At 39.8% G+C, this 26,266-nt stretch overlaps 1 protein-coding gene across 8 annotated transcripts in view; it reads right to left on the bottom strand.

The window, feature by feature from the left end:
• Positions 1–26,266, bottom strand: part of Prosap (SH3 and multiple ankyrin repeat domains prosap) — a 309,844-nt gene that overhangs the window by 4,643 nt on the left and 278,935 nt on the right. For 3 of the 8 annotated variants that reach the window (XM_074111543.1, XM_074111542.1, XM_074111547.1), the window contains 20 exons: positions 22,888–23,013; positions 21,983–22,163; positions 17,625–17,944; positions 16,178–16,372; positions 15,737–15,803; positions 14,468–14,710; positions 13,904–14,080; positions 12,815–12,939; positions 11,917–12,017; positions 10,105–10,309; positions 8,943–9,051; positions 8,696–8,800; positions 8,500–8,592; positions 8,050–8,145; positions 7,535–7,664; positions 6,223–6,349; positions 5,224–5,335; positions 4,145–4,320; positions 3,038–3,151; positions 2,342–2,457 (listed from right to left, as the gene is read on the bottom strand). In XM_074111543.1, the coding sequence (XP_073967644.1) occupies positions 2,342–2,457; positions 3,038–3,151; positions 4,145–4,320; positions 5,224–5,335; positions 6,223–6,349; positions 7,535–7,664; positions 8,050–8,145; positions 8,500–8,592; positions 8,696–8,800; positions 8,943–9,051; positions 10,105–10,309; positions 11,917–12,017; positions 12,815–12,939; positions 13,904–14,080; positions 14,468–14,710; positions 15,737–15,803; positions 16,178–16,372; positions 17,625–17,944; positions 21,983–22,163; positions 22,888–23,013 (2,918 nt within the window). Of the gene's footprint in view, positions 1–817; positions 901–2,341; positions 2,458–3,037; positions 3,152–4,144; positions 4,321–5,223; positions 5,336–6,222; positions 6,350–7,534; positions 7,665–8,049; positions 8,146–8,499; positions 8,593–8,695; positions 8,801–8,942; positions 9,052–10,104; positions 10,310–11,916; positions 12,018–12,814; positions 12,940–13,903; positions 14,081–14,467; positions 14,711–15,736; positions 15,804–16,177; positions 16,373–17,624; positions 17,945–21,982; positions 22,164–22,887; positions 23,014–26,266 lie in introns of all 8 variants that reach the window. The other 5 variants (XM_074111549.1, XM_074111550.1, XM_074111551.1 and 2 more) reach the window with 4 other exon arrangements.

Here is a 26,266-nt window from a genome sequence, read left to right as displayed (position 1 = left end):
CTGTCAGATAAAAGTTTGTAGCTTCCTTTCGAGGCTCAATAACACTATTTTGATTGTCTAAATGTATAACTACCTGAACGACCGAGCTTTGCTCGGGCTGAAACTGGCTATCAAGCTTTTTCCCAAAGATAAGACCAAGCTAGATAGATTTAGTCATCCCCGAAAACCCCTACATACCAAATTTCATCGAAATCGTTGGAGCCGTTTCCGAGATCCCTGAAATATATTAAGGTAGTAGATAGATAAATATAGATAGTAATGTTGTCAATTCGATCCTCTCACTCGATTAGCAAATGACCTTATTAATTTTTGGTGTAAATAAGTTATTGGTTAAGCCATCTCTTATGTAGATACACAATCTCGATGATTGATACCACCGCTTTTTGCAGATAATAGTGTATTTGAGCCTAAAAACTTCATATAAACGACAGGTTGTATCTTGGAAAATAATGATACACAATTCAGTTTGCGTGTAGTCAAATTGCAGAGACGATGAGTTCATAGAGAAATGTATGATATTTCCAGAGGCTGATATTCCGTGGCACGGTAACTTAGTTTTTAGTGTGATTTTAAAGTAACGATGCTGGAACATTTTTGTAATGTCAGTTGCAAGGCCGATTCAATGGTTAAAGGTCCGTATTAAACTTATAACGCATCATTAACATTTTATAATGTAGAATAGTCGTTTAATGCCTTAAAAAAAGAATCGCTCTCACAATTGACATGTGGTTTGTGAACGCATTTAATGACGCAAGAACACAAAAGCGATTCCCCAGCGACATGTAATAAATAACGATGGTATTTAATAAATATATACCTTACGAGTTTATAATTCTATTTGTATATTACAGAATCGAATTTTCCGCTTCATGCTCATAGATCGTAGCGTATATCGGTATCCTGCAAATTTTAAATGAGAAAATATTGTTTCTAAAAATTACAAAAATAAAGCATCAGATTATATACATAGATAGATATACAAAATATAAACTATCTATGAAGAGAAAAGGAATTTAAAAAATACACAAAATACCATACCAAATATCGTAAATATTATTAGTTTACATCTGTTCATAAGTTTATAAGTTAGTTTTTGGATGTTTGTCTTATTTTACTCTCTGTATCCGTAAACAGTAAAGCCTATATTGTGGTCGCCATATCGTCACTACTTTGAAAGAATGACGTATCTCAAATCAATACGTCAAAAATTGACCTTTGAAATAATGTTCATAAAGTTCACTTAGAAAAGTATAAATTTTGAGGTAAGTACGAGCTTTTTTCAAAGTAGTGACGACATGACTTCATCACTTGTCTCTGTCGCTTATCCATAAAATCAAATAAGTTTTCATGTATGTTGGTTTTATGTTAACAAAAGACACCTCAAATTAACAGTGTAATGGCAGGCTAATCCTTGTCCTTATGCTGTATTAGTCAGAGACATGGCAGTCTTTAAGCTATTCGAATCCCGCGGTAAGATAATAGGGCAAACTACGTAAATCAATAGCAGGGCACAGACAAGTGAAGGCGGTTTCAGCCCTATATAGTCCTTATATCAGAGGCCCTATTGGTTTCTGACGCTCGCAATCACAATCAAATGACAGTTTTTGTATGCGAATTTAGTCATTTGATTGCGATCGCGAGCATCAGAAACGTTAGGCAATGCGGCCTCAGATTATATTGTCTAACAAACTTGGCTCTGCACCAGCTTTACTGTCTAGCAAAAATGGAATCACAATACGGTATTTGACTATTTTGTATATGTTTTATAAATAAAAACTACACAATGCCTGTTATTGAATAGAAAAACATTTTTTAAGCTACCTTTATAAATAAGAAAGTTATAAAGGTTTGAAATTCAAGATTAGACAGAGAAAGAAATACTGGCATGTGACGTCACACGCCAGTACCGCCATACTTGCTGCATAGAGAAAAGCGTTTGAGTAAGAGACAGGTATATAGATTTTAAAAAAAAACACTATAAATCCAATTTTCAACCGATTTAAATTTTATCTTCGCTAAACACACTGTATATCTATATTTTCATAATAATATTAAGACATGGCAAAATCAGGAGTTGTCAAATACCGTATTGTTTTCACCATTCCTTTCTGTCACACGGCATAAGATGAGGTTAGAAAGAGATGGCGAATGCGATCCTGAACGACAGCAGCGCGGTGGTTTCTCGACGCCCTTTATTTATTTTGATGGTTTCTAGCCACCCGCTTCTCAAAAATCGCCGTGAAAACTTGATTTTCCATTGCCATCTTATTTTGACGCTTAGGGCGATTCCGCTTGCTTTGGGAAGAGGTGTTCCTAGTGTGAAAACAGTTTGTTAATTTACCTGGCATTGCTGTTGGCGCTTGTTTCGGCGGGCGGCGCGGGCGGCGCGGGCGCCTCCTCGTCGGACTCCGACATGCTGTAGTCGGGCTCCGGGATCGGAGGCGCGGGCGTCGAGTTCTATAAAGAATACCGTCAGTTTTGAAATATGTACTTTGTAACTGTCAGCACGAATGTCAAATAAATAAAAAATATATGTTTCTATTTAAGAGTAAAGTTTAAGAGTAATGTAGAGTAAAGTTTTGAACGGTTATTAAAAAAAAATGAAAAAAAAAATGCAGTGGCGTACAGTCACCAGTACTACTATCTGACACAACAAAGCGTGCATAATAATACACAATAAACCTGATACGGCTCTATTAACGTGTTAGTTATTTTTGCACGCTCCGTTGTGGCAGATACTACCTAATAATATATCTACCATATATCTTATATATGAATACCTGCCACAGCAGGTGCCGGAGTCAGCGCTTTATTATTGTATGAGAGTGTATATTGTTCTTGGCGCTATACAAAGCTATATCGTTGTGCGCTCGCGGCGATATCGATGCGCGCTCGCTTCGCTTTCAACTCTCCCACGAAAATCTTTAGTGTGGGCTCTTAGACCCGGTCCAGACGGCGCGTTTTGCGCAAAACGCTCCATCTGGACAGGATCTTAGAAGATACGTATTTCCAAAAATGTTAGTAGTGGGGGTCAGACCTGTCGGTGGAACGCTGCGTGCGAGTTGAACGGCTGCGCGTAGTGCGCCGGCTCGTCGGCAGAGTGCGCGCGCGCCGCGCCTGCCCACGACCGCAGCGACGCTGATTTACGCACCTGACACAAACAACACCATATAGCACCACTCTGATAAGTTTAGAGCATTTTATACAGTATAGTCGAGTTCATACACTTGTGAGCAAAAATTTGATCAAAATATCTGAACACGCTTTTACGCCGTTAACGATAGAGTCGTGTTCAGATATTTTTGATCAAATTTTTGCTCACATGTTTATGAACTTGACTGTACAATACAAATAATTTTTTATCGAGCAACACAAAACAGTACAATAAGTTACTAACATAGTTACAAAGACAAAAGAGAAATGACATGATGTATGTCCCAGATATATGTCATGTCGTCATTGTTTATTTGAGTTTATAAATAAACGTCATATGTGCTAACAAAACAACCGAAAAACAAGATCCGGAAAAAGCGATAGCACAATTACTTTACCTTATTATATTAATTTACTTTAGTAATTTCACCGAAAATATTCAATAAATTAATTAATTAAATATATTTTTAATATTTAATTAATTATAATATCACTCATTCGAACAATGTAAACACAAGTGGCATTATAGATATCTGTAAATATGGCCAGCCCATTTCCACTTCAACTTGCTAATTCTATGACCTTAGTTCTGTGTCGGATAGTCTCGTTACGGATTCTATGCTTCAGAGAAATAGTGCACACTGGCGCTACTTGCGTGTGACGTCACATGCAGTATGTCTTTCTCTGTCTAATCTTGAATTTCAATCCTTTATAACTTTGTTATTTGTTAAGGTAGCTTGAAAATTGTCTCTCTGTTCGATAACAGGCATTATGAAGTTTTAATACATAAGATATATAAAAAATAGTCAAATACCGTTTTAGGTACATAAAACGAAAATATTTTTAAACGACTTCAATTGATTTTGTACCGTACTGTAAATTTAGCAAGGTCGAATATTTGTGTAGGTACATTTATGTGGTCGATATGTCCGGAAAAGGGTTAAAGACTGTGCAAGCGGCCCTGATTATTGGTTGTGTGGGTTTGACTTACGGGCGGCGCGGCGGCGGGCGGCGGCGCGGGGCGGTACGCGACGGCGTCGAGGTCCCGCGGCGCGGCGTACAGCTTGGCGGAGTCGCTCGGCCGGAAGGAGGACGCCACGGCGCCCGGCGGCGGCGGCGGCGGGTGCGCCGGCGGCGGCACGCGCCCACGCCCTGCCGACAGGCCGTCTGATGAACACAAGAGATACAATAAATTAAAAAAAAAGTTTTTGGGAAAAGTTTTATTTCGAATACAAGCTTTTTTTGCTGACTGGACTTTTTGTCAACTTTACTTGCATTGTCACCCAAACTACATTTACATACCAAATTTCAAGTCGATGCCATTAACCGTCGAAGAGTTCCGTCCTGCGAAGAAAATCCTGGCCGGACTACCAGAATGCCACTACCAGATTATTGTATTGTCACGCAATTTACTTAAGTATGCCAAATTTCAAGACAATCCGGAAACTACTGGAAATTGGTCGGATTTAACTTGCAAGTTTTGACTACACATACAAAACATAGGCAGGCCCTACGAATAAGGCAGACCTATGAGAAGATGGCGGGATGATTTGAACGCATATCAAATGACGAAAGGCGGACAAAAGGGGAGGCCTAGCAGTGGGACAGTGGGGATAATGATGCTAAAGGTGATATGGAGAATGAGAAAAGTATGAATTGTAGGTGTTTATTGGAATTGGTGAATTCATTCCAGTTTCGGATTCGACGTACGGGAATGATCGATCAAGCAAATCAATTCAAAGCGCGGAGCGGCCAAGGTGATCAAAAATGTTGAAACATAAAGTGAACAATAGAGTATACCTGTGCCGATATTTTTGACCAGCTTGGCCGCTCCGAAACATCTGCGACTGTACCTACCTTCTTTTATAACAAATTTCAAGTTTCTGGGACAACCCCACTACTTGTTTCCCTGCAATTGGTTTGGAAGCATCTCTTTTAATGCTTTTGGTTGCGTTGACTTTGAATTTTTATTTTTTAACTGCTCTAAGGGGTACCAGAATTGAGCTATCATGGCTATTACATATAACTTTGTATGTAAAGTGCCCCTTTTTTGCTTGGCGGTGTATTTACCGTGCACATCTTCACTGGACCTGGTCCGGAGCGGCTGCGCGGCGTGCTCTGCCGCCAAGTCCGGCGTCGAGTGGAAGTCCCGTCGGAGCGTGCTCTGCGATTTGCTCCACAGCTAAAATATATACAAAAGTATGAAAACCTAAATTAACAGATTTGTGGCATCAAGAGCATCCAAGCGAATTAGTTCATTGAAGAGGCAATGGGCAGGCCTTATAAGACGGAGAAAAGATTTCTGTTGGGGTCAAGGGTCAAAAGTTGTCGAATTGAGACCGCAGATCGGCAAGCGTAGCGTAGGACGTCCAACCAACGAGATGGACAGATGACCCAGTTAAAGCCGCGGGTTCAAGGTGGATGCAAGCCGCTTCCAACCGAAGCAACTGGAGCTCTATGGGGGAGGCCTATGTCCAACAGTGGACGTCCTATGGCTGGTATGATGACGATGAAGAACATCTATGGCTATTGGCTATAATTTTGCTTAAATACCTACTAAATCAAGCAGATTTGGTTAATAATGTCAAATACGAATTAAACTCGCATAAGGAGGAAGATACTTATTAGGAAATGTCAAAAATTCGGTTTCGTTTTTTCTAGTTGAGGTACTAAATCTATGGGGATACTTTTAACACGTTCGGCCCAGTGACTCAACGTTTGTGACTTTTTAATTCTTACTCCTATGCCAGTGACACGTATTTGTGACTGCTGTGGGATATGCGCTATGCCGGCGTAAGAGCTTAGTGGATCGCATTCGGCTCCGGCAACGTCCGCTAAGCCCTTACGCTATGCCAGCCTTTAGGAGGTACGAATTATTTTGTCACGACAACGTTGTGCCACTGGCACCGGAATGTATTACGTCTGTGACACGTATACGTGTCACTGGCATAGAAGTGACTGATGTGGGGTATGCGTAGACATAGCGTAAGAGCTAAGTGGATCGTTGCCGGGGCTGAACGTGTTAAGCTGTGGCTGTTTCGAGCTCAAAATGACTATGTTTGACCGTACCTTGCCCCGACAGCGTTTCATCTCGGCCACTGAGGCGTAGACGCGCTGCGGGCGCGCCGGCGAGTACGGTGGCGACGTCGACCCGCCCTGGAACGCTGATCTGGTCATCATGGCACTGTTGCCACCACTGGGGAACACACATGAGTTAATTTATTGAAAATACAAACTGAAACATAGATGCACAGAAAAACCAGAAAAAGAGACCAGCGCTGGGTATCGAACCTAGGTCCTCAGCATTCCGTGCTGCGTGCTATACCGCTACACCACCACTGGTTTTTTTGTGCATCTATGTTTCAGTTCGTATTTTCGATATGGATTTTACGGGATGACCGTAAAAGTAACAAAGTTTGGAGTGGTGGTGGTGATGGATGGGTTTGTGTGTTCTTACAGTGTGGAGGTGGAGGAACTGCATGAAGACACATTTATTCCATAAACGATGCTATCATAAGGTCGCGGGTGAGCAAAGTAATGTTTCAGTTCATGAATGAGTTAGATTCCTTGGAAGTTGGGAAGAATCCAATCACACACACAACACACAAACATCACGCCTGTATTCCCAAATGAGGTAGGCAGAGCACACGAAACGTTACCGCTTCGGAGCCGCTTTTAGCAATTTTAGGTTTAAAGTTTGACAAAAACGGTACAATAGTGACAGGTTGCTATCCTGTCGCCTACGGTATACCGTATACCTTAAACTATATCCTCAGTCGCTTCTTACGACATCCACGGAAGAAGTGGAGAGGTCGTGAGGTCTAAGAATCCAATTTAACTTGATAACATTGTATACACGTAGGCTAAAGGGCCTACGCTAGCTGGCGTGGGTGCACTCCGCGGGTGCAGGTCAAATCCGTCGCACGCGACGCGTGTTGTTAGCGTTGCCGATACTACTTTTCAATAGGTCCACGTATTCCGTGCAAATCGCGTCAGCTAGTGTAGGCCCTAACAGCACAGCATCGCCTCAAAGGTTATCTTTGAAAGTGATTAAAATTTATTGGTTCTAACTACCCCATCATTATGTCCATGGAACTTTGCTTCACTTTGTATTACAACCCGCAATAAATGTATCCATCCATACCTAATATTATAAATGCGAAAGTGTGTGTGTTTGTGTGTTTGTCCGTCTTTCACGTCGAAACGGAGCGACGGATCGACGTGATTTTTGGCATCGATATAGTTTATGGGCCAGAGAGTGACATAGGCTACTTTTTATCCCGGAGAAATGCACAGTTCCCGAGGGAACAGCGCGCGCTAACCGAATTCCACGCGGGCGAAGCCGCGGGCAAAAGCTAGTTAAGTTATAACAACAACTTACATAGTCTCAGCGTCAGCTTGTCTCTGGAACAGCTCTTCCAATTCAGCAGCAGTGATGCGACCGGAGGCGGGCCGTTGCCGGATGGAAGCAGTTCGCGGCGCCACCGGCGTGCCACCGGATGGTGTTCCACCTTAAGAAACAATTTGGGGTCAAAATCAAAAGTATTTATTTGCCAGAATAGAGAATGATCTTATTTTTGCTTTTTTGAAGCTGCATGTCAAATATATTCCCATTTGGATCTTCAACGTTATTCCTGGACATTCAAGATTTTATACCGCTTTTACCTGCTGTTAGCCCAGCTCTCAGGGGGTATATAAATAGTCGTAAAAATATTATAAACCAAGCTATAGGCGTCCCATTGTAGCATACAGGCTTCCTTACTGAAAGAGTGCTTATAGTTCCATGGGCGTATAGGTAGATTAGAAACTAAGCACACACCATCACGATGTTGTTCTGATTGTATCTTGTGGTTAAACAAGTTGTAATGGAATTTATGTAGTTTTTAATGATCTTACTGTTGCTGCCGGCATGTAACTGCACCGACTCCGCCGACGAAGATTTGCCAGCAATGCTCAAAGGTTCGCAGCTCTCTTCTTTTTCTCCTCCGTTTTCTGTTGGTAAGAAACATCTTGGTAATATTTATAGGTCGATAAAAACGCGATCACTAACTTATTACAGTTATTTTAGGGTGAATTTGTATAGTTGTTAACGCTATTAATTGCTCATTGCGCTCCTAGCTTCTCTCACTGCTCATAGCCTTTGTTCCTTCAACGTTTTGTAACGTCAATGCCACTTCATCATCTTCACAGAAGCTTTCCATATTCCGCCATTTTGAGCTGCATATGGTGGATACATGTAACAGTTGACGCTGAATCTTGTGAAAGTACAATACAAAATCGCCCTAAGACATTCATATTGAAGCAATAATTGTTGTAAAAATTTAAACATTTGCAAATTATTGTTACCTAGCCCAGCGACCATGGACTTGGCCCTCGCACGACCTACGCTGAGCGTCGTTCGGGGATCTCTTCTGGGAGGCGCTGGCGCCGGGCTTCGACCTGAAAGTAACGATAATAATAAGGCATGGCTACGCTTCCATTGTTTGATTGCATGTCGCAAATACTTCAACACGTCTCTAGAATTTTAGATGAATGGTTATACCTCCAGCGCCCTTCCTGGGCAATGTTGCGGCATATGGTCGGCCTGAGCTCGACAATTGGTTTTGGGATTTACTTGTAGGCACCGTGCATGCGTTCAGGTCCATTCCTGGTTTCAAAATCAACACTGAGAGGTTGAAAACACATAAACTTATCAAAGGCTATCCAATAAATTCTACTCTTAAAATGGTTTGAGTGATTAAAGATGTCTTTATTAGCCCAAGCAAATGAAAGAATGGATTATTACTTACCATGTGTAGAGTGCAATGAAACGACAGTCATGGACACGAGAGCACCGGAAGTACGAATCAGCTCCACTACATGCTCGTGTGACGCCGCAGACACATCCTCGCCGTTTATCTGATGATGAAAAAGTTTAGCTTATAGTTTAGCTTTGAAGTGCGTATCAAACCCATTCTACCCCCAATCGAGAACCCGAGCGCAATAATCAATTTTAACGACTTGCACATTACTGCTATGCTACTTCGCTGAACTAGTTTTTACCAAACCGACACCACAACAGAAGTTCATTATTTATGATCTTAGATCCAATGCTTATTATCATATATTTCAAATCTAATAGCCAATGTTTAAATTCTATTGTTGGTATTTCTGGTTTTTTGGGGTCTTACATATTCGCGTAACAATTTTCTGAATTTAACAAGAACAGCCATTTTAGACCAATTTCACAGTCAAATGATCACCGACTACTCAAATTATGTTATGGAATGCCCTGTTTATTTGTTGTCGTTATGATTTGAATGTTTAGCAACATACCAACGCTATGTTTATAAGTTCTCAAGTTCTCACTAAGTAGATACTGTTAGTGATTCTTTTGTCAGAAAAACTGGTCTTCTAATAATTTAAAATTTCTGATATTTCTCCATAATACTTAACTATTAAATTAATGGTTTCAAGGTTTATAAATGGCACTTAGTGCACTATTTGTCACAACTTGACATTTGTAATTAAAAGCAGTTTCAAACTAAAATATTTTTTAAATAACTTCTCCGCTTGCTGAGTCCTTCGTATCAACAATAAAATTAATGCGTATCAATGGAAAAGCTGAAGCAAAGTCGAAGCTTTAAAAAGGCCGTCCTCGTTTCTCACGTCAAACTAGTTCCAATCACGTTCTGCTTTATCATTCACAAATGGAGCTAAGATCTCAACACCATCTGACTGAAGACAACGAATCTTCACCATCACCATCAAGACATCCACTGCTGAACACTACAATGAACGGCAACTTGCCACTTGCATCGACCGGTTCCACCACTTAAGTTATTTTTTCCCCCAAAGGTTATCTGTTCACTTCAACTTGCATATTCTTCAAGCTATGTCGGGGACTTTAGTTCTTCGGCGAATATCCAAACGAACCTTATAATAGTTAAGTATAATGCAATTGCAACTCACAGCAACTAAGAAGTCTCCCTTCCTCAAGCCGGCCCGGTCCGCCACGCCACCGGCATCCACGTCGTCCAGATACTGCAGCCCGGGACAGCGCTCCGAAGGCCTAAGCTCCATCAGTGGGGATGAAGCTTTGGCCCCGCGCAGCACGAACCCGAAGCCGCGACGTGCGCGGTGCAGCACTACTGTACGAGTCTCTATGTTGCCGTAGCTAGAATAAGAGGTAATTTTATAATGCACGTCAGTGAAAACTGAAAAGCACCAATAGAGTAAGCTCACAGAACAGACTATTATAACCACTTCACCATCATCATACGAGTATATCAGCCTTAGGACGTTCACTGTTAGACATAGGCCTCCCCCATGAACCCCCTGTTGCTTCGGCTGGAAGCGGCCTGCATCCACCGTGAACCCGCGACTTTATTCAGTTCATCCGTCTATCTCGTTGGTGGAGGTACTTTTTTTTTTATTCGACTGGATGGCAAACGAGCAAGAGGGTCTCCTGATGATATATGTACTCTGTGCCTGATGGTAAGAGATCACCACCGCCCATAGACACCTGCAACACCAGGGGGATTGCAGATGAGTTGCCAACCTAGAGGCCTAAGATGGGATACCCCAAGTGCCAGTTTTTTCACCGGCACTGCTGCTTCACGGCAGGATTAGCGAGCAAGATGGTGGTAGCAATCCGGGCGGACCTTGCACTAGGTCCTACCTCCTGCAAACCTACGGTTGCCTATTATCCGCAATGAAGATTTGAGAACTTTTCGGCCCCAACGGCCATCCGTTTTCCGGGCCTGCCCATTGCCACTTCAACGAGCTAAATCGCATGGTAGAAAAAAAACGTAGTAATGTCAAACTGTATGGAACTGTCACGCTTAAACCAAGTTTAACGAATAAATCTAGATTTAATTTTATAATTAAAGATAGACTTACTGGCTTATAAGTTATAACACATATTATTTCAGTTTAGCCCGTCTTATGGGTGTAACAATGCAACCAAAACACAAACAGCAAATACAACAACTCAACCAAAAGTAAAAATGATAGAATTACCAGCAACGAGAATAACATTTTGAACCGACAAATATTTTCCCAAATATTTCGCGGATACTTCTGGATAACATTTTTTCCACTTCACAAAACTTTTTAACACACGTTTTAACCTGGACATTAGAAACATTAGGTGCTGCTGTCGCTAGCATCGGCATCTATACGAATACATAATGCGACATAATGCAATGGTCTAATATTTTGTTTGTTTATTGACAAAATTATTGTTTAGATCTGAATCACAGTTGAATGGATGACTACCCGAGGACTGGTTGAATGGTTATTTGTACTCAATGTCAGCACGTGACACAATAGGAAGACTACCAATGAGATGAAGACTGGTTGACAAGAAAAGCATAAATGCAATTTCGAAGCATGACAATTTTAGAAGTTCTTCCCCGACCGCTTCCACGGTTCATGGTTAAAAATTGTAATAGTCCAACGTGCGGTTAGAGTTAAGTTCTGTTATTTCTCCCTACATTGGTGCATGAATGGTCTAGATCGCTGCACGCTACGGGATCGCTACGGGAGTCGCTACAGTTCCTTGCATTTCGATACTACTCGGGGCTGGGGATAGAGGGGCGGCCGGGTGGGCTACAATACCGATATCTTCACACAAAAATCCAGGCCAGGCCCCCCCCCTGAAAAGTAACCCTAGATACGCCAATGATACTACTTAACCGTTGGTTCGCGGTTTCAATTTGAGTTACAGTTAACGCGTAATATATATCTCTCTTCGCGACCCTGTGACATTATAATACTCACGTTTTCTTTATCCTCGGCGCGGTCGCGCTGTACGTTTTGCTCAGAGCCATCTCGCGGCGCCCGTTCACGCGCGAATGATGGATCGGGCCTGCTGCTAACACCTGAAATTATTACACATTTTATCAAATAATACCTCCTCCTGTTCACCCTCTCTCTGCTAAATTCTTGCTATCTTTGACATATCTATGATGCCGCTGCGATGATTACCTTTGTACCTATGATGGCGGCTCTGTTAATTTTGTTCGATTAATGTGCAGTGTACAGTGCATGTGCAGGTGGTAGGACTTGCACTGTTGTGTTTCGGCGTGGAGGGTAAGACAGCCGGTGAAATTACTGGCACTTGAGGTATCCCATCTTAGGCCTCTAGGTTGGCAACGCATCTGCAATACCCCTGGTGTTGCAGATGTTTATGGGCGGTGGTGATCTCTTACGATCAGGAGACCCACTTGCTCGTTTGCCAAAGTTTGTTAAAATGTAAAAAACAAGTGTTTCGATTGAAGCTGGTATTAAACTTATTCTAAAAAAAAAATTCATGTAAAATTGTCAAGGCTCAGAGAGTTTGAAGTGACTTTACTAACCCTACTTGTCAAAAAATGACGTTTCATCTTGAAGCTGGTGGTAAAACTTATATTGACCTTGTAATAAGCGCTTTTCTTAGACTTACTAGACAAAAAGTATGACTTTGTTTTCATTTGTACGTCATAACATTGAAGACATAAACTTAATTTATTACCATACCGGCCAGACAGATCGATGGACTTATTTACGGCATCAAATTATGTCCCAGGTCTTCAATGTTATGACATGCAATAGGCTTACCTACAGAAAAAACGTTTTGATTTTGCTACAACTGCTGCTTAAGACGTTCAATCATAAACTACTCAAATTAAATAGTTACCTGATGTAAATGCGCGTTGTTCTGTCTCAGCCGCACTTCTTGTACGCACTGGGTGGGAAAGAGGCCAGAAGCGCCCGAGCCTCGCACGGTGCCCTCCAGTAGGCCGTCGTCTGTTGCACCAGTCACTGGAAACCGTCACGTTTATAGACTAGGTATATGTGTTTAGTGACGAAGATAACACTCAGGCGCCAAACTAGATGGCTTCCTGACAATGAAGAGAGTTCCTAGAGTTAGTACCTACTGCTTGTCTATTATCTACGAAACCGTCTAGGGATAAAAACTAATCCTATAGGTAGTTTTGATGGATGTATTATACCTAAATGAGAAAATTGATATAAGTATACTTTTGTTACACTTTTACGCTAGAATAGCTACTTTTTATTTTGATATTCCCACGAGATGAGGATGTTTACGCACATAAGAATTTGAAATATCAACCGCTAAATCTTAATGAAGAAAATGTACAAAAAATTCAATTTTTGGAAATACCAATGGTAATTTAGTTAAGTACATACTGAAATTTTTATTCAACTGCCAATTCTACAAATGGCTAGTTATTCGCATGTAATATGCAGTATGCATGAAACTATACCATTCTGTAAGTGGGATCAAGTGTGCGAAATATTGTCAATAAAGTGTATGACACAAATGTCCCAAAAAAGAGCAGTGTTTGCAACATCAAGCGCTCAGAATGAGCGTGTAAGTGCACTAAGCCTCAATGGTGTTCGGCAAGTAAAAATATGCGATAGAGGTTTGGAAAAAAATATTAAAAAGTGCTTCTCCCAACACATTGCTTAATAATTTTTGCTGCTTCTGTGTAGTGTACGTAACTACCGCAGTATTTTATTGAACTAAATTAGGTAAGTACCTATGTTTAGTTATTATAACACGCACAATTCGATTAGTAGTGAGGACATTACCCATATGATAAAATTAATATGATTCGCAATGTATCTGAATCGTTTTGTTATGGTGATTATGAATTAGTGGTCGAATGCCAAAGACAAGACATTACCTAAATAGTAACAATAACCTATGAGGACTTTTGTTTGACCGATTAGGGGGTAATCACCAGGGGGTGACACGTACCTTCAATGATGTCTCCCTGGTTGAGCCGGAGATGTCCGGATTGCGCAGGCTCGTAGGGCTGCAGACACACGACGGTGGCCCCGGCGCCCTGCAGCGAACACGTGGTGGTGTCCGAGTTGCTCGTCCCCACCCCGCTCGAGTCCGAAATGATGTCGCTAATGTCGCCCGCGCTCTTATCTGTTGACACCGCGCTCAAACCTTACGTCTATCGAATTTGGAATATTCGGGGGGTAGTGCGTTGGAATTGGCAACCCCTCGTGCTCGTCGCAGGTGCTCAAACGATGGTCATTTTCGGGAGCTAGCTCTCGTAACACAGTTCGAAACACGACTGCTACTGACTCATTTTGTTGTTTAACTTTTTCTTTTCGACATCCACACTTGAGTCAACATTGACGCGGTGAGGCAATTAAAATTTTTAATAAGCCATTACGAAATCAGCATTGAACTTGAAAAACTTATACCTAAACTAAAGCTAGAGGGAAACTCGAAAGCCGGAAGCCGTGATCTAACATAGAGACACATAGAACATGCAGATGATTGTGCATGGTGATGGTTGTTAAGTACCTGTGAGGATGCTGGCGTCATCTTCGTGGGACGGATGGGAGGCGTCGCTGATGCTTGACGAGGCGGAAGAGAAGGGGCGTTCGCTGCAGGGGGAGGCGGCGGCGGGGCGGCGGAGGAGAGCGTCTAGTTCCGCTGGGATCCTCGTGGAGGAGGCGAGGGAGGAGCGGTCCCCAGCGCCCCACCAGCCGCCCCAGGCCGCCGAGCGCCGGCGCGGGTTGTAGCGCGGCGGCCCGCGGAACGGCACTGCAAGACACCGTTAACAACCCAACACGACGTAAAAATATGTGCGAGAAACAATAAATAAAGGGAAACTTAGTTGAAGTGGAATAACAATACAGTGGCAGGAGATCGACCCCGCATAGAGCTCAAGACTATAGTCCGTTATTTATATTTAAAATCACCATCAGCTCAAACTCTCTGCAGAGATATTTTAGATACCATTTTTGCTCGAGTCCATTTTGACTTAAAAAGACTCTTACATAGGTCTCTTCAAAATTTAATTAACAGTGAATAAATTAAATATGCAAATAGGTAGGAGGAATGAAACTTATTTAAATTTAGCTCTTTTTCACAGGCTTAGTCTTGAAGGAAAAAAATATATAAAATAAATTATCGTGTTTAGATATACTTAACTAAAAGGGGGTATAAAATATTAAAAAAATCGTGCCTTAAATTAAATACCAACTACCAAAATCATCTACATATAAATAATACAAAACATAATTATTGTACCCATATTATAATACTTACCAACAATAAATACACTGATTCGTATAAAATATGTATGTTTTAATAGTTAATACTGTTACATTACATTTATTACATAATAAAATACCTATGCCATTTATTGTTTACAACCATCACCATTATGATACGCAATGGAACTATGTATAAATAGAAAAGATATATAGAGAATGATATCATGCAATAAGTAGTTAGTTAAGATAAAATGAGAAAATGGTCAATATTCACATTTTTTAGCACCGAAGCATCAGCCAAAGCGTTAGATAAACTTCGAATTTCTATTCTTACTATTTAAACCTTTAGACTATCTAAATATTTGAATAAAAGGAACAATAATTAGACAAAAAAGTTGTTAGTGGTCGTTAAAAATTATAAAGTTCTATTCAACTATTAACATACTTAAGAAATTATTTCTGTTTACTTTTTAGTATTCCATAGTTAAACATTAATAATAGTTCCTAAGTAATTATTAAAATAAAAAGCGCCAGCGAAAGCCATGCGGATAGAATGGAAGTAAGAACTTACCGACTTCATCCGATTTATACTTTTTGATGACTTCTGCCAACTCCAGATTTCCGGCTATCACTGCCACCTGGAATAGTTAAATAAGTTTAATTAACAGTTGTTTGTTACACATCTAATACATTTTAACAATAGTTAAATTATTTTTTATAATTAGTAATTAGCTTTTGTATATCATAATTCAGAGATGTGACAACAAAACGATCAATAAAAGTTTTTTCAAGTACGCAATAAATTGAATATTTCAATCAACCTTATATGTCTAAATGACAAACAATGCTCGATAGCTTGTAATGCACGCTGGTATAGACAAAATTATTATTTTATTACATAATAACTATTAATATGATAAAGACTTATAAAAAAATTGCTTTCACAGCTGACTTCGAAATTTTTCCCATATCCCTTTTTCTATGTTTATTCATATTTTTTATAGTTATTTACCTGATAGGGTGTCTGGTTGGCAAAGTTCAGGGCCTCCTTATCGCACCCTCTGAACAGGAGTTGCCGTGCGCAGGAGTCTTGCGCGTTGACCGCGCACACGTGGAGGGGAGTGTTCCCCGAAGCGTTGCGGCCGTTCATATCCGCCCCGTAGAAGAGCAAGTGGTCCAAGTGCTGGACTAGGCCGTTGCGGCAGGCCTGGAATTTTGATGTTTCAGGTTTGGTTAGGTTTTCAAGCGTTAAGGTGGTTTGAATGAGAGCGTAGGTTGCGGTATGAGGCAGTGTTTTATTTTTAGCATGTTAGTTTTTTATTTATTTTTTTATTCGACTGTGTGGCAAACGAGCAAGTGGGTCTCATGATGGTAAGAGATCACCACCGCCCATAGATACCTGCAACACCAGGGGGATTGCAGATGCGTTGCCAACCTAGAGACCTAAGATGGGATACCTCAAGTGCCAGTAATTTCACCGGCTGTCTTACTCTCCACGCCGAAACACAGCAGTGCAAGCTCTGCTGCTTCACGGCAGGATTAGCAAGCAAGATGGTGGTAGCAATCCCGGCGGACCTTGCACAAGGTCCTACCACCTGCAAATAGTGATCGTTTGATAAAGGTAGGTACTTATGATAACTTTAGGACAGGTTAGGTTAGCTTAGGGGGGTAAACACCGGTCTTAGTGGGATAGTGCTATTCCAAAATATTGTCATACTAGCCGTTGCCCGCGACTTCGCCCGCGTAGAATTCTCTTATCGCTATCCCGCAGGAAAAATGCAATTTTCCGGGATAAAAACTATCCAACGTTCTTTCCCGGGACTCAAACTATATATACCGAATTTAATCTAAATCCGTTCAGCAATTTAGACGTGAAGAGGTAACAAACAAACAAACATATGTACTTACAAACTTCCGTATTTATAATTTTTTAAACATTGTTCTGTTCATTATAGGACAATTTTGCCAGTGTGCGTTAGTTAAATAGCTAACTTTTAAACTTTGGAATAAGAATACTTGCTTTCTCAATGACTTGTGCGTGTTAGGCCCTGTTCACACTATTCCAGTAAAACCATTCCAGTAGAATAACACTGCGCTGCTGGTTCGATCTATTGTAGCTAGTTAAGAGCGTTTATAGTACTTACTTTCATATTCTTTATAAACGAACAAATGTTTATTAACGGTTTTTAAAGAGAATAAAACTCTATCACGAATAATTATTGGAGTATACACATTAACTTATGTATTAAGAAAGAGTCCTATCAGACCACATTTTTAATTTTCATTCAATTTTTATGGAATAATCGAGTAAAACTAACAAAAATGCAACGTTGCCAGCTCAGCAGGTATAAACGCTCTTAACATCACGGCCACGCAATGTCATTCTACTGGAACGGTTTCACTGGAATAATGTGAACAGTGCCTTAAATATGATTCTCCGTGTATCAAATTGAACTTGCCTGATGCACCTCCTGCCACCCTTGCAGATCCGTAGCACCGATCGTGGCATGGTCATGCAAGAGCGTCTCGCAAAGCAGCGGGTCCGTTTTGTTCGTCACAGACAAATACAACGGAGTCAGTCCTTTCCCATCTTTATAGTTAGGCGATGCTCCAAGTTCTAGTAAAGTTTTGACGGCTTCTAGTGAATTCTTTTCGATTGCCCGATGCATCGCAGTGCTGCCGTCTTTGGTGCGGTAGTCCAATAGGGCTCCACCGTTCACTAGGGCTATTAGCACTTTGCCTGGAGACTTTAGGCCGGCGGCGATAGTTAGAGGGGTTTCTGGAAACATACATGATTACATGAGATGGTGCGGTTAAAGTACGATCAGTAATTGTCAACCTGGAATGTATGACCTGATAATTTAAGCCCTCGTGCAATTGCCATTAGGGTGTATATTACCACACCCTATGAGATGACTAGTAATGCGAAAGACAAGAAGTATACATACATAGACAGATAAGAAATGCACAGGAGTTTTGAATAACTCAGAGTTGCGAGCACCGATTTGTACCTGCGATCCTCTGCTTGAGAGGCCATAGTTTAAACCATTAATTATTTTATATTTTACTAACGTAACTACAGCTACTCAGAAATGGATCTCAAGTAGAGTACCTATTTTTGTTAAATTGTAGCGAAATGAGGCATAATAGTCGGTACATAAATTTGGAAATATCCAAATTCCTCGAATTATATATCTTCGCATATCTGAATGGCGCTTGGCAGTGGACCAAATAAGTAATACCACAGCGACCGACATTCGCTAGTTATCGCTCTACAAATTGTAATACATAACAAACTATAGCCAAACTGAACCAGAGGCGCTCGCTATCGCATTTGCTATCTCTTTTTGCCCTTATCCACTACCTTTTGACGGAAAGAGGTGGTGAACATATAGCTCAAGCTAATTGAGAAAGCGCGATAAATACGAATTTATTTACATTATTCACTAGGTTTTTAAGAGCGTTTATACCTGCTGAGCTGGCAACATTGCATTTTTGTTAGTTTTTCTCGATTATTCCATAAAAATTAAATAAAAATTAATAATGTTGTCTGATAGAACCCTTCTTAATATATAAGTTAATGTGTCTACTCCAATAATTATTTGTGATAGACTTTTATATTCCTTAAAAACGAATTAATGTTTATGACCGGTTTTTAAAGAAAATAAAAGTCTATAACGAATAATTATTGGAATAGACACATTGACTTATATATTAAGAAGGGTTCTATCAGACAACATTATTAATTTTCATTCAATTTTTATGGAATAATCGAGAAAAACTAACAAAAATGCAACGTTGCCAGCTCAGCAGGTATAAACCCTCTTAAATTATTTTGCGTTATCATTATGGTGTAATGTGACAGTTACACAGTTTACGTTTCAATTTCCACTGTTTTCTCTTACATATTAATATGACGTGTCTACTCATTTTAAATAATGTAGCATTTTTAATACCGCTTAGCTGATTTATTTTACAGAAACTGAGAAAATATGGCGAAAGAAAACTCATTTATGACGTCATTCATTTGCCTAAACAAGTGGAAAAGCGACGTCATTAGGATGAATATTCATCGAGGCAGCAGGCAGGTTGGCTTTCAAGGTTACGCCATCTATCGCGGATTATACACGTGTGGCATTCGCGCACTCAGGGCTGTCAGGATATATTAAGAGGCTGTTTCACCATCCTCTATTTTTTTTGTTCGAATAGACGGAGACGGCATCACATTTAACCGTCAGTTAACACTAATCAATGGATAGTGAAACAGCCCCTAAGTACCTAAGTTATTCAAAGAATACAGTGATCGAATTGCTGCGAAAATGTGTGATAGTGGCAGTGCTTTTGTGGAGCTACAATAGAGATATCTCTCTAGGCAGGTGTTATGCCTGGGGACCGAAGTCCGAAGGAAGAATGTCGTAAGTTGTTAAGGCGTCCGAGTTGAGAAGCTTCGATAGCGCAGTGAAGAATGTTAGTTTCCACATTTGGTCACTAGATGGCGCTACACTTTCATATTAAATTTTACTTATTTATTTTTAGTAATAAGATTGACTTGTGCTATGTACCGCATGTCAACAGTCAACAAGAACTACAATAGGTAAAAAGAAAGCTAATAAACAAAAAATTACAACATAATAAGGCTTTTGTTTTTTGTGAAACAAGGCCTAGCAAGTTGCTAACCCTAGATAAAACGCAGAAGCATGCGGAATAATAGATAAGAAATAGCTACGTACGTAATCATACATAACACCTTGTGCGCTGCTGTCGATTAAGCATATGTACTCGTTGGAACAAAACATGGTATATTACGCCGGCGGCAGTGGGTATCCTTACAAGCAATCTCTTAATCACTCATAACAGATCTCAATGCTTAAGAAAACTATAAAATGCTTTTAATGTATAAATTTCAGGAAAATAGCTAAGACTGTCATTTAATCTAAGAATAAAGTGTTATATTCCTCCACCTGCAATTTCACTAAATCGACTTCAAATAAAAGTACTGAACATCTTTGCTTTTGATAACTTAGCGATTTAGCATTAATCACGACTGGGTTCTATGCTGGCCGGGTATATTTGAGGGATTATTTTCTAATCCCAGTTTGCTTATAGCTAAAGAAAAGCACCAAAAATTGCCTCACTCATTGAGAAAAAAAATGAAAAAAATGTTGCAACTCGAAAGTCTTGATCGGGAACATTTCATTCAGACTGAACTATCAGGTGCCGCTGAACACACACATTTTATTTAAAGCATGCAGTTCTACAACCAATGGATGTATGCTAGTATAAGTATAATGTGTTAAGTAAATTGTCGAAGATTTATTGGAGACGTGAAGATTTATGGCCTCTATCTTTGGAGGAACTCTATCTTTTGTAAAATGGATCGGGAAAACTTTTCCAACAAAGGAATGAGGTGTCAGAGCTGGAAATAGAAGTGTAATTTGTGTCAAACATGTGTGAAACAGTTGTTTTTACTACTTAGTAGTATGTAGGTACGAGTATACTTATCAGAAAAAGAATGAGAAAATCCGCAGAAGAAATGAAATCTTTCGACTCGACTTGGAAAAGAGTCAAGCAAGGTCACTACTAGAATATAAAGGTGTTTAACTGATGCACGTCGGTTTTTTTTCAGATTTGTGTGGAAATAAACCGGTGTTCTACTTATGAAACGCTGGTCAACGTATTATCAGACGCCCATTTAATAATTTGTTAACATGCCTACTAAAACACACTGCCACACAAATACAAAATACCGTACATACAAAAAACAAAGGCGTCGCCAGCTGATGGCCCAGGGGGGAGGGCAAGTTGATATGGATGGAGAATGAGAAAAGTACCTATGAATTGTAGGTGTTTATTGGAATTGGTGAATTCATTCGAGTTTCGGTTTCGACGTACAGGGATGATCGATCAAGCAAGTCAAGTCAAAGACTTAGGACTGGTTTGGTTGCTACATTTGGCAAATTTTTTAGAATCTCTTTTAGCAGCCCGTCCCTGCTCCCCCCTGGCGACGCCCATGCATACAAATAAACATTGCTGTGTAGGCACCTCGACAGTACAATAAAGTCAAAGCAAAGTACAATTTCTGAAAAATGCCTACTTTTTGAGAACACTCAAGCGAGTTTTTTAGCCAGATAAGCGTTTCATGCTTTTAGCTCACGCCACATTTCAATTCTTCTATTTATTACTTCAGTAATTTGAATCAACGATCTGGGAACTTTCCTCAACTATAATAGGTATCTATCTAGTATCTATTGGTATATGACGACGAGCAGTCGGGTTTTTTTAGCCCGAGAGAGAGAGCCCGGCATCTCATGAGCCCTCCCTACCTAGTCGTTCATAATGGATTTTTTCCGACTGCACGTCGCCATCTTCTATAAAGCACTTCATTAACCATAGACTATGTAAAACAGCGCTCCTCAGCAAAAGCATATATGGAATGGCACCAAAAGTCTACAACAAGTTACCGAATAAAATACTGCAACTGGGCGACATTACACAATTTAAAGTAGCGCTCTATAATTTTCTGGCTGGGAAAGCATATTATTCCGTTCAAGAATATTTGTTAGACTGCATTTAGAATTATTTAAGTATTTTTTATTTTGTTGTGATTATGATGCATGTAAAGCTGTCGTTATAGTTATATTTGTGTGCCATATGGCGAGACATAGTGATACAATTAATCACCTAATGTAACATCTATTGAGATAACCTATGTTTAACAAATAAATAATTTTGATTTTGAATTTTGAATCATATAAAATTTAAAACAAAAATCAAGGACCTAGTGGTTTTGGCCCTTAAAGTATATATTGGTACGTACCGCCAGTCTCTTGACAGTGGAAGTTAGGATCGAGTCCCTTGGCGCAGGCCTTGGTGATCTTGTCAACCTGCGCGTGCGCCACGTGCTCTAAGAAGCGGCGCAGGTTGGCGCGCGAGTGGAGCGCCTTCAGAGTCTTCTCATCCAACTTCAGCATCTTATACACGCGCCGCTTGTACTTCAACTGGAATAAAATTTGATTATTACACTCAGAACGTCTCACAATCCACGAGAGAGGCAAGGAGGCAGAGCCGTAGCGTGGCGTCAAACCGCATGTATTGCTACTCGCCCATGAAGCATGTCTCACTGTTACCCATGTCCAGGGCTCTCTCTCGCTCGCCATGAGCGGCAAAAGAGACAGGGACGGATTGCGTGTGAGAGCAGTGTGTAACTGCTAGATTGCGATGAGCTGATCAACGTGATATGGCGCAGAGTATGGTTAAAATTAATACTTTTGCAGTACCTATTCTGCGGCACATGCTTGTGCTAGTTAAATATAGTGACTTCTTCAAATGAAATGCCAAATGCTACTCCGTGTGTACATTAGCCAGACGCCGCTCTTCGACTAGCGATGGCATTGATTCGAACAATAAGCTCACATTTCTAAGCCTAAGTGATCAACAGCAGTGCTAGATAAAAACATCATTGGAAGAAAATATAAACGTCTTTAGATGAAGTCAGAGCACGCTTTTGTTTTTAACATCTATTGAAATGAACGCTTGGCATCTTGACATACCTAACGATGAATTCAGGCAGAATGCGAACTCGCTGTTATCAAAACCGTAGTTTATTTGCTGCGTGTTTTAAATCACTGTCTTGCCTAACATATCAACACCTATACGGCTGCGTTAAATATAACTACGTTTGTTTATTTTAATGGTGTTAAATTTGATGATAAATGTACCTACCTCAAGGTATCCAACAGGGCCGTTGAAGGGGTAGTCGCCGAGTCGCCGCTCCTCGTCGAGGAACTTCCCCGCCTTTCCATTGACTGGCGGGCAGAACAGGCCATAGTTGAAGCTTTCTTTCAGCTCCTGTAACCAAAAATATAACTTTAGAATTTGATTCTTCAAGGCTAGAGGGTTGCATCAGTGAGTTACTCATTCGGCCTCATCTGTGATTGATTTCCATCAGGTAAGGAGTAGATTAGGAACTAGGAATATAATGGAGTCAATCGTTGATAAGTTTATTATAAAAAGACAAAATTAGCTAAGTTCAATACGTTTTCTGGTTCACTATTCTTAGTTTTATCCCTATTAGTAGAACTTTTTTTGTTTATGCTGTGTTTGAGCTTAAAAAGCTGGGTCATGTCGGCTATCTAATTACGTGAATATCATATTATGAGTTCATATTTACGTTATTATTTACTTACGAAATGCTGTCATGCAAGATACTGAGAGCTTATCGAAGGGGTATTAAGTCATGCATACGATTTATAAAGTGATTTATTTAAAGTTATTAAGTTCTTGATAAGTATGTTCATTTAGACGCAAGCGTTCATTAAGGCAGATATCTTTAAGTATTTCTTAAAAACGTTACTCCGCAAAAATAGTGGTTATAAATACTGTTTCTACGGCAGACGAAAAAACGAACATTGAAGATGTATATATTTTGTCCGTGGCACTTTTTTGTCATTTGCTCTTGTATACCTACAAGATACATGAAATGAAACCCACTCTTGTAGGTAATATTCATACACGCAACATTGCACGAAGATTATCCATCATCTGAATTATATTAAAACTTGCATCAATTTATTGTTGGGCTTTCAACAGAGTTATTACTGCTAACGCGTTGCATTATGCGTTATAAATCATCTTAGTAATCGATTACTAATTAAGCGAGCAGTCTACTAAATCACTGTTTTGAAGAAAATGTTTATTTAGTAAGTACATTCACGAACGTAGGATGAGTAGGGTTCCGTGAATGCTAAATGAGTAACACTGCATTGGATTCTTGAAGAAAAAAATAGTTTGACAAAGGCACACAAAGCTGTATTAGGTAGCTGAAGTCTCACCTGTTAGAATATTGAAATAAAATTACAAAAAGTAGGTAGATAAACAAAAAGTAAAGAAAAATCAAAATCAATGATTACTAGCTTGAAACACATTCGACTAGAACAGCTGACTAAAATTTACTCTTTGTTTTCTACTTATAATTTATCGCTACCTCACCATGTTGTAGCCTGCATTAATATCCACAACGGAGAGTGCAAAAATATCTGACACGTCCTACCGAGCCTAGAAATAGAGTCGTATCAGATATTTATGAGCGCTTTATTGTGCCAGATATTAGGTGACTGTACATGCACTATTTTTATTACGTACCATTTACCTAATGTGACCAAGATGTACTTAGCAACGGGTAAACTAAACGTCTTCATGTTCAGCTTTAATCATAATAACCCTGCACTTCTATAAAAGGTCAGCATTTATAGAACCCTAAAAAACCTAATGAATAACGTAAGAAAAATCCGTAGCCGTTAATCAGTGTCGGCTTTAATTGCTGTGCTAATGGCAATGCAGTATTCCCAGGTGGGAGTCTAACGGCCACTTCGACGTGGAAATGTAAACTGGGTGCATAAAATAGTTTTAAAGTTTTTTGCGGGAGTTTCAGAGCAAACTACACTAGAATTTTTAAACTTTTTTTTTAGTGTTCGACCATAATATTCGGTTTCGGCGTCAAATTGGAGTTTCAGTTTGGTTTCGATTTCAGCGCGGAAACTATCCACTATATGCTTATTTTTCATGGATAAGCAATTCGTCTACATCGATTCACTTTCTTCATTCATTCATATCAATTTTTAGGGCGAAAGCTAGAAACAGTACAAAAGTTAAAATAAAAGTTTCGGTTCTGTTCGAAAAGTTTGGTTTTGTTTCGGTTATAAATACCGGTTTATGGCAAATTTACGTATCCAACGCTCTAATAAGGCTCTCAAAGAAAATACATAGTTATTATTGACGATGTAGGTCAAGATGATAATAAACAAACAAATGAAATCATTTTATATCCCTATCAGACGCAATTAGGTATTGGTGACAAAACTGCAATTAGTCCAGACCACAGACAGCAAAGGGCATAAGGTCTGCGATAACAAACGACTGCAAAGTGAAGATTGGCGATGCGCATTGATAGATGATGCACGTCAAAACCCTTCAGGTTACAATTTGCAACGCTTTTACCAGCAGTGGGTAGAACTAAATGTGAACAGGATAAGGCATTCATAATAACAAAGTTAGTTAACCTAGAGTTACAGTCATCTGTCTTTATCAAAGTAAATGCGTTTTACCATTAGTCGTATTATAATTTAGTAATAAAATGAGCATTTAAATTTTGATAAACATTTTGCAGCTATGAACGCTGATACAATTGGTATGCCCTAGGGAGTGTTCATTGGGACGTCTCTATTATAAACAAGTATTAGTTAAATGAACTACACTACTATGCTTTGTTTCTTCATTATACTTTGCACCACCGTCTGTGTGACACATATATTTTGTAGTAAATATATATATGTATTAATGGGGGTAGGACAATGATATAATATGGATTACTGCACAGTAGACTTGGATCAATCAATAGATATATATCTTAAATCATGATTATTTCAATTTAAACTTTATTTATTCGAGTGGATGGCAAACGAGCAAGTGAGTCTCCTGTTGGTAAGAGATCACCACCGCCCATGAACATCTGCAACACCAGGGGTATTGCAGATGCGTTGCCAACCTAGAGGCCTGAGATGGGATACCTCAAGTGCCAGTAATTTCACCGGCTGTCTTACTCTCCACGCCGAAACACAACAGTGCAAGCACTACTGCTTCACGGCGGGATTAGCGAGCAAGATGGTGGTAGCAATCCGGGTAGACCTACAAGAAACTACTACTAGGAACTAAAAAATTAATCGAGTGTAAATAAGAAAAAAATAAGAATATTAAACTAAAATTTACTGAGATTAATACATAGGTGGCGTAACGTGATTGAGATATAACAAACTTGGAAAATGTTAAAATGTTGCATCTAATAAATGACCATAGCTGTTCATATTGATGGAACTGGGAAAGCATTGCTCTTTGAAATTAGGACGTCATTCCTTCATGTCAGTTGGACTGATCGCCTTTAGCAACTATGTTGTCTGTTTCCTATTATGGTCAGAGAAAATACGATCAGTTTTATAAATTAATGCGTTCGCTTTGAAGTCAGCTGGCACAATAATTGGACAATGATATATCTTGGTACCTAATAAATGTTAATTATTGTAGTGCTTAAATCAGTACTGAAAGGCTT

The sequence above is a fragment of the Choristoneura fumiferana genome, chromosome 2 (genome assembly GCF_025370935.1).
Source record: "Choristoneura fumiferana chromosome 2, NRCan_CFum_1, whole genome shotgun sequence".
Taxonomy (NCBI): Eukaryota; Metazoa; Arthropoda; class Insecta; order Lepidoptera; family Tortricidae; genus Choristoneura; species Choristoneura fumiferana.
This window is presented reverse-complemented; position numbering and strand designations above follow the sequence as displayed.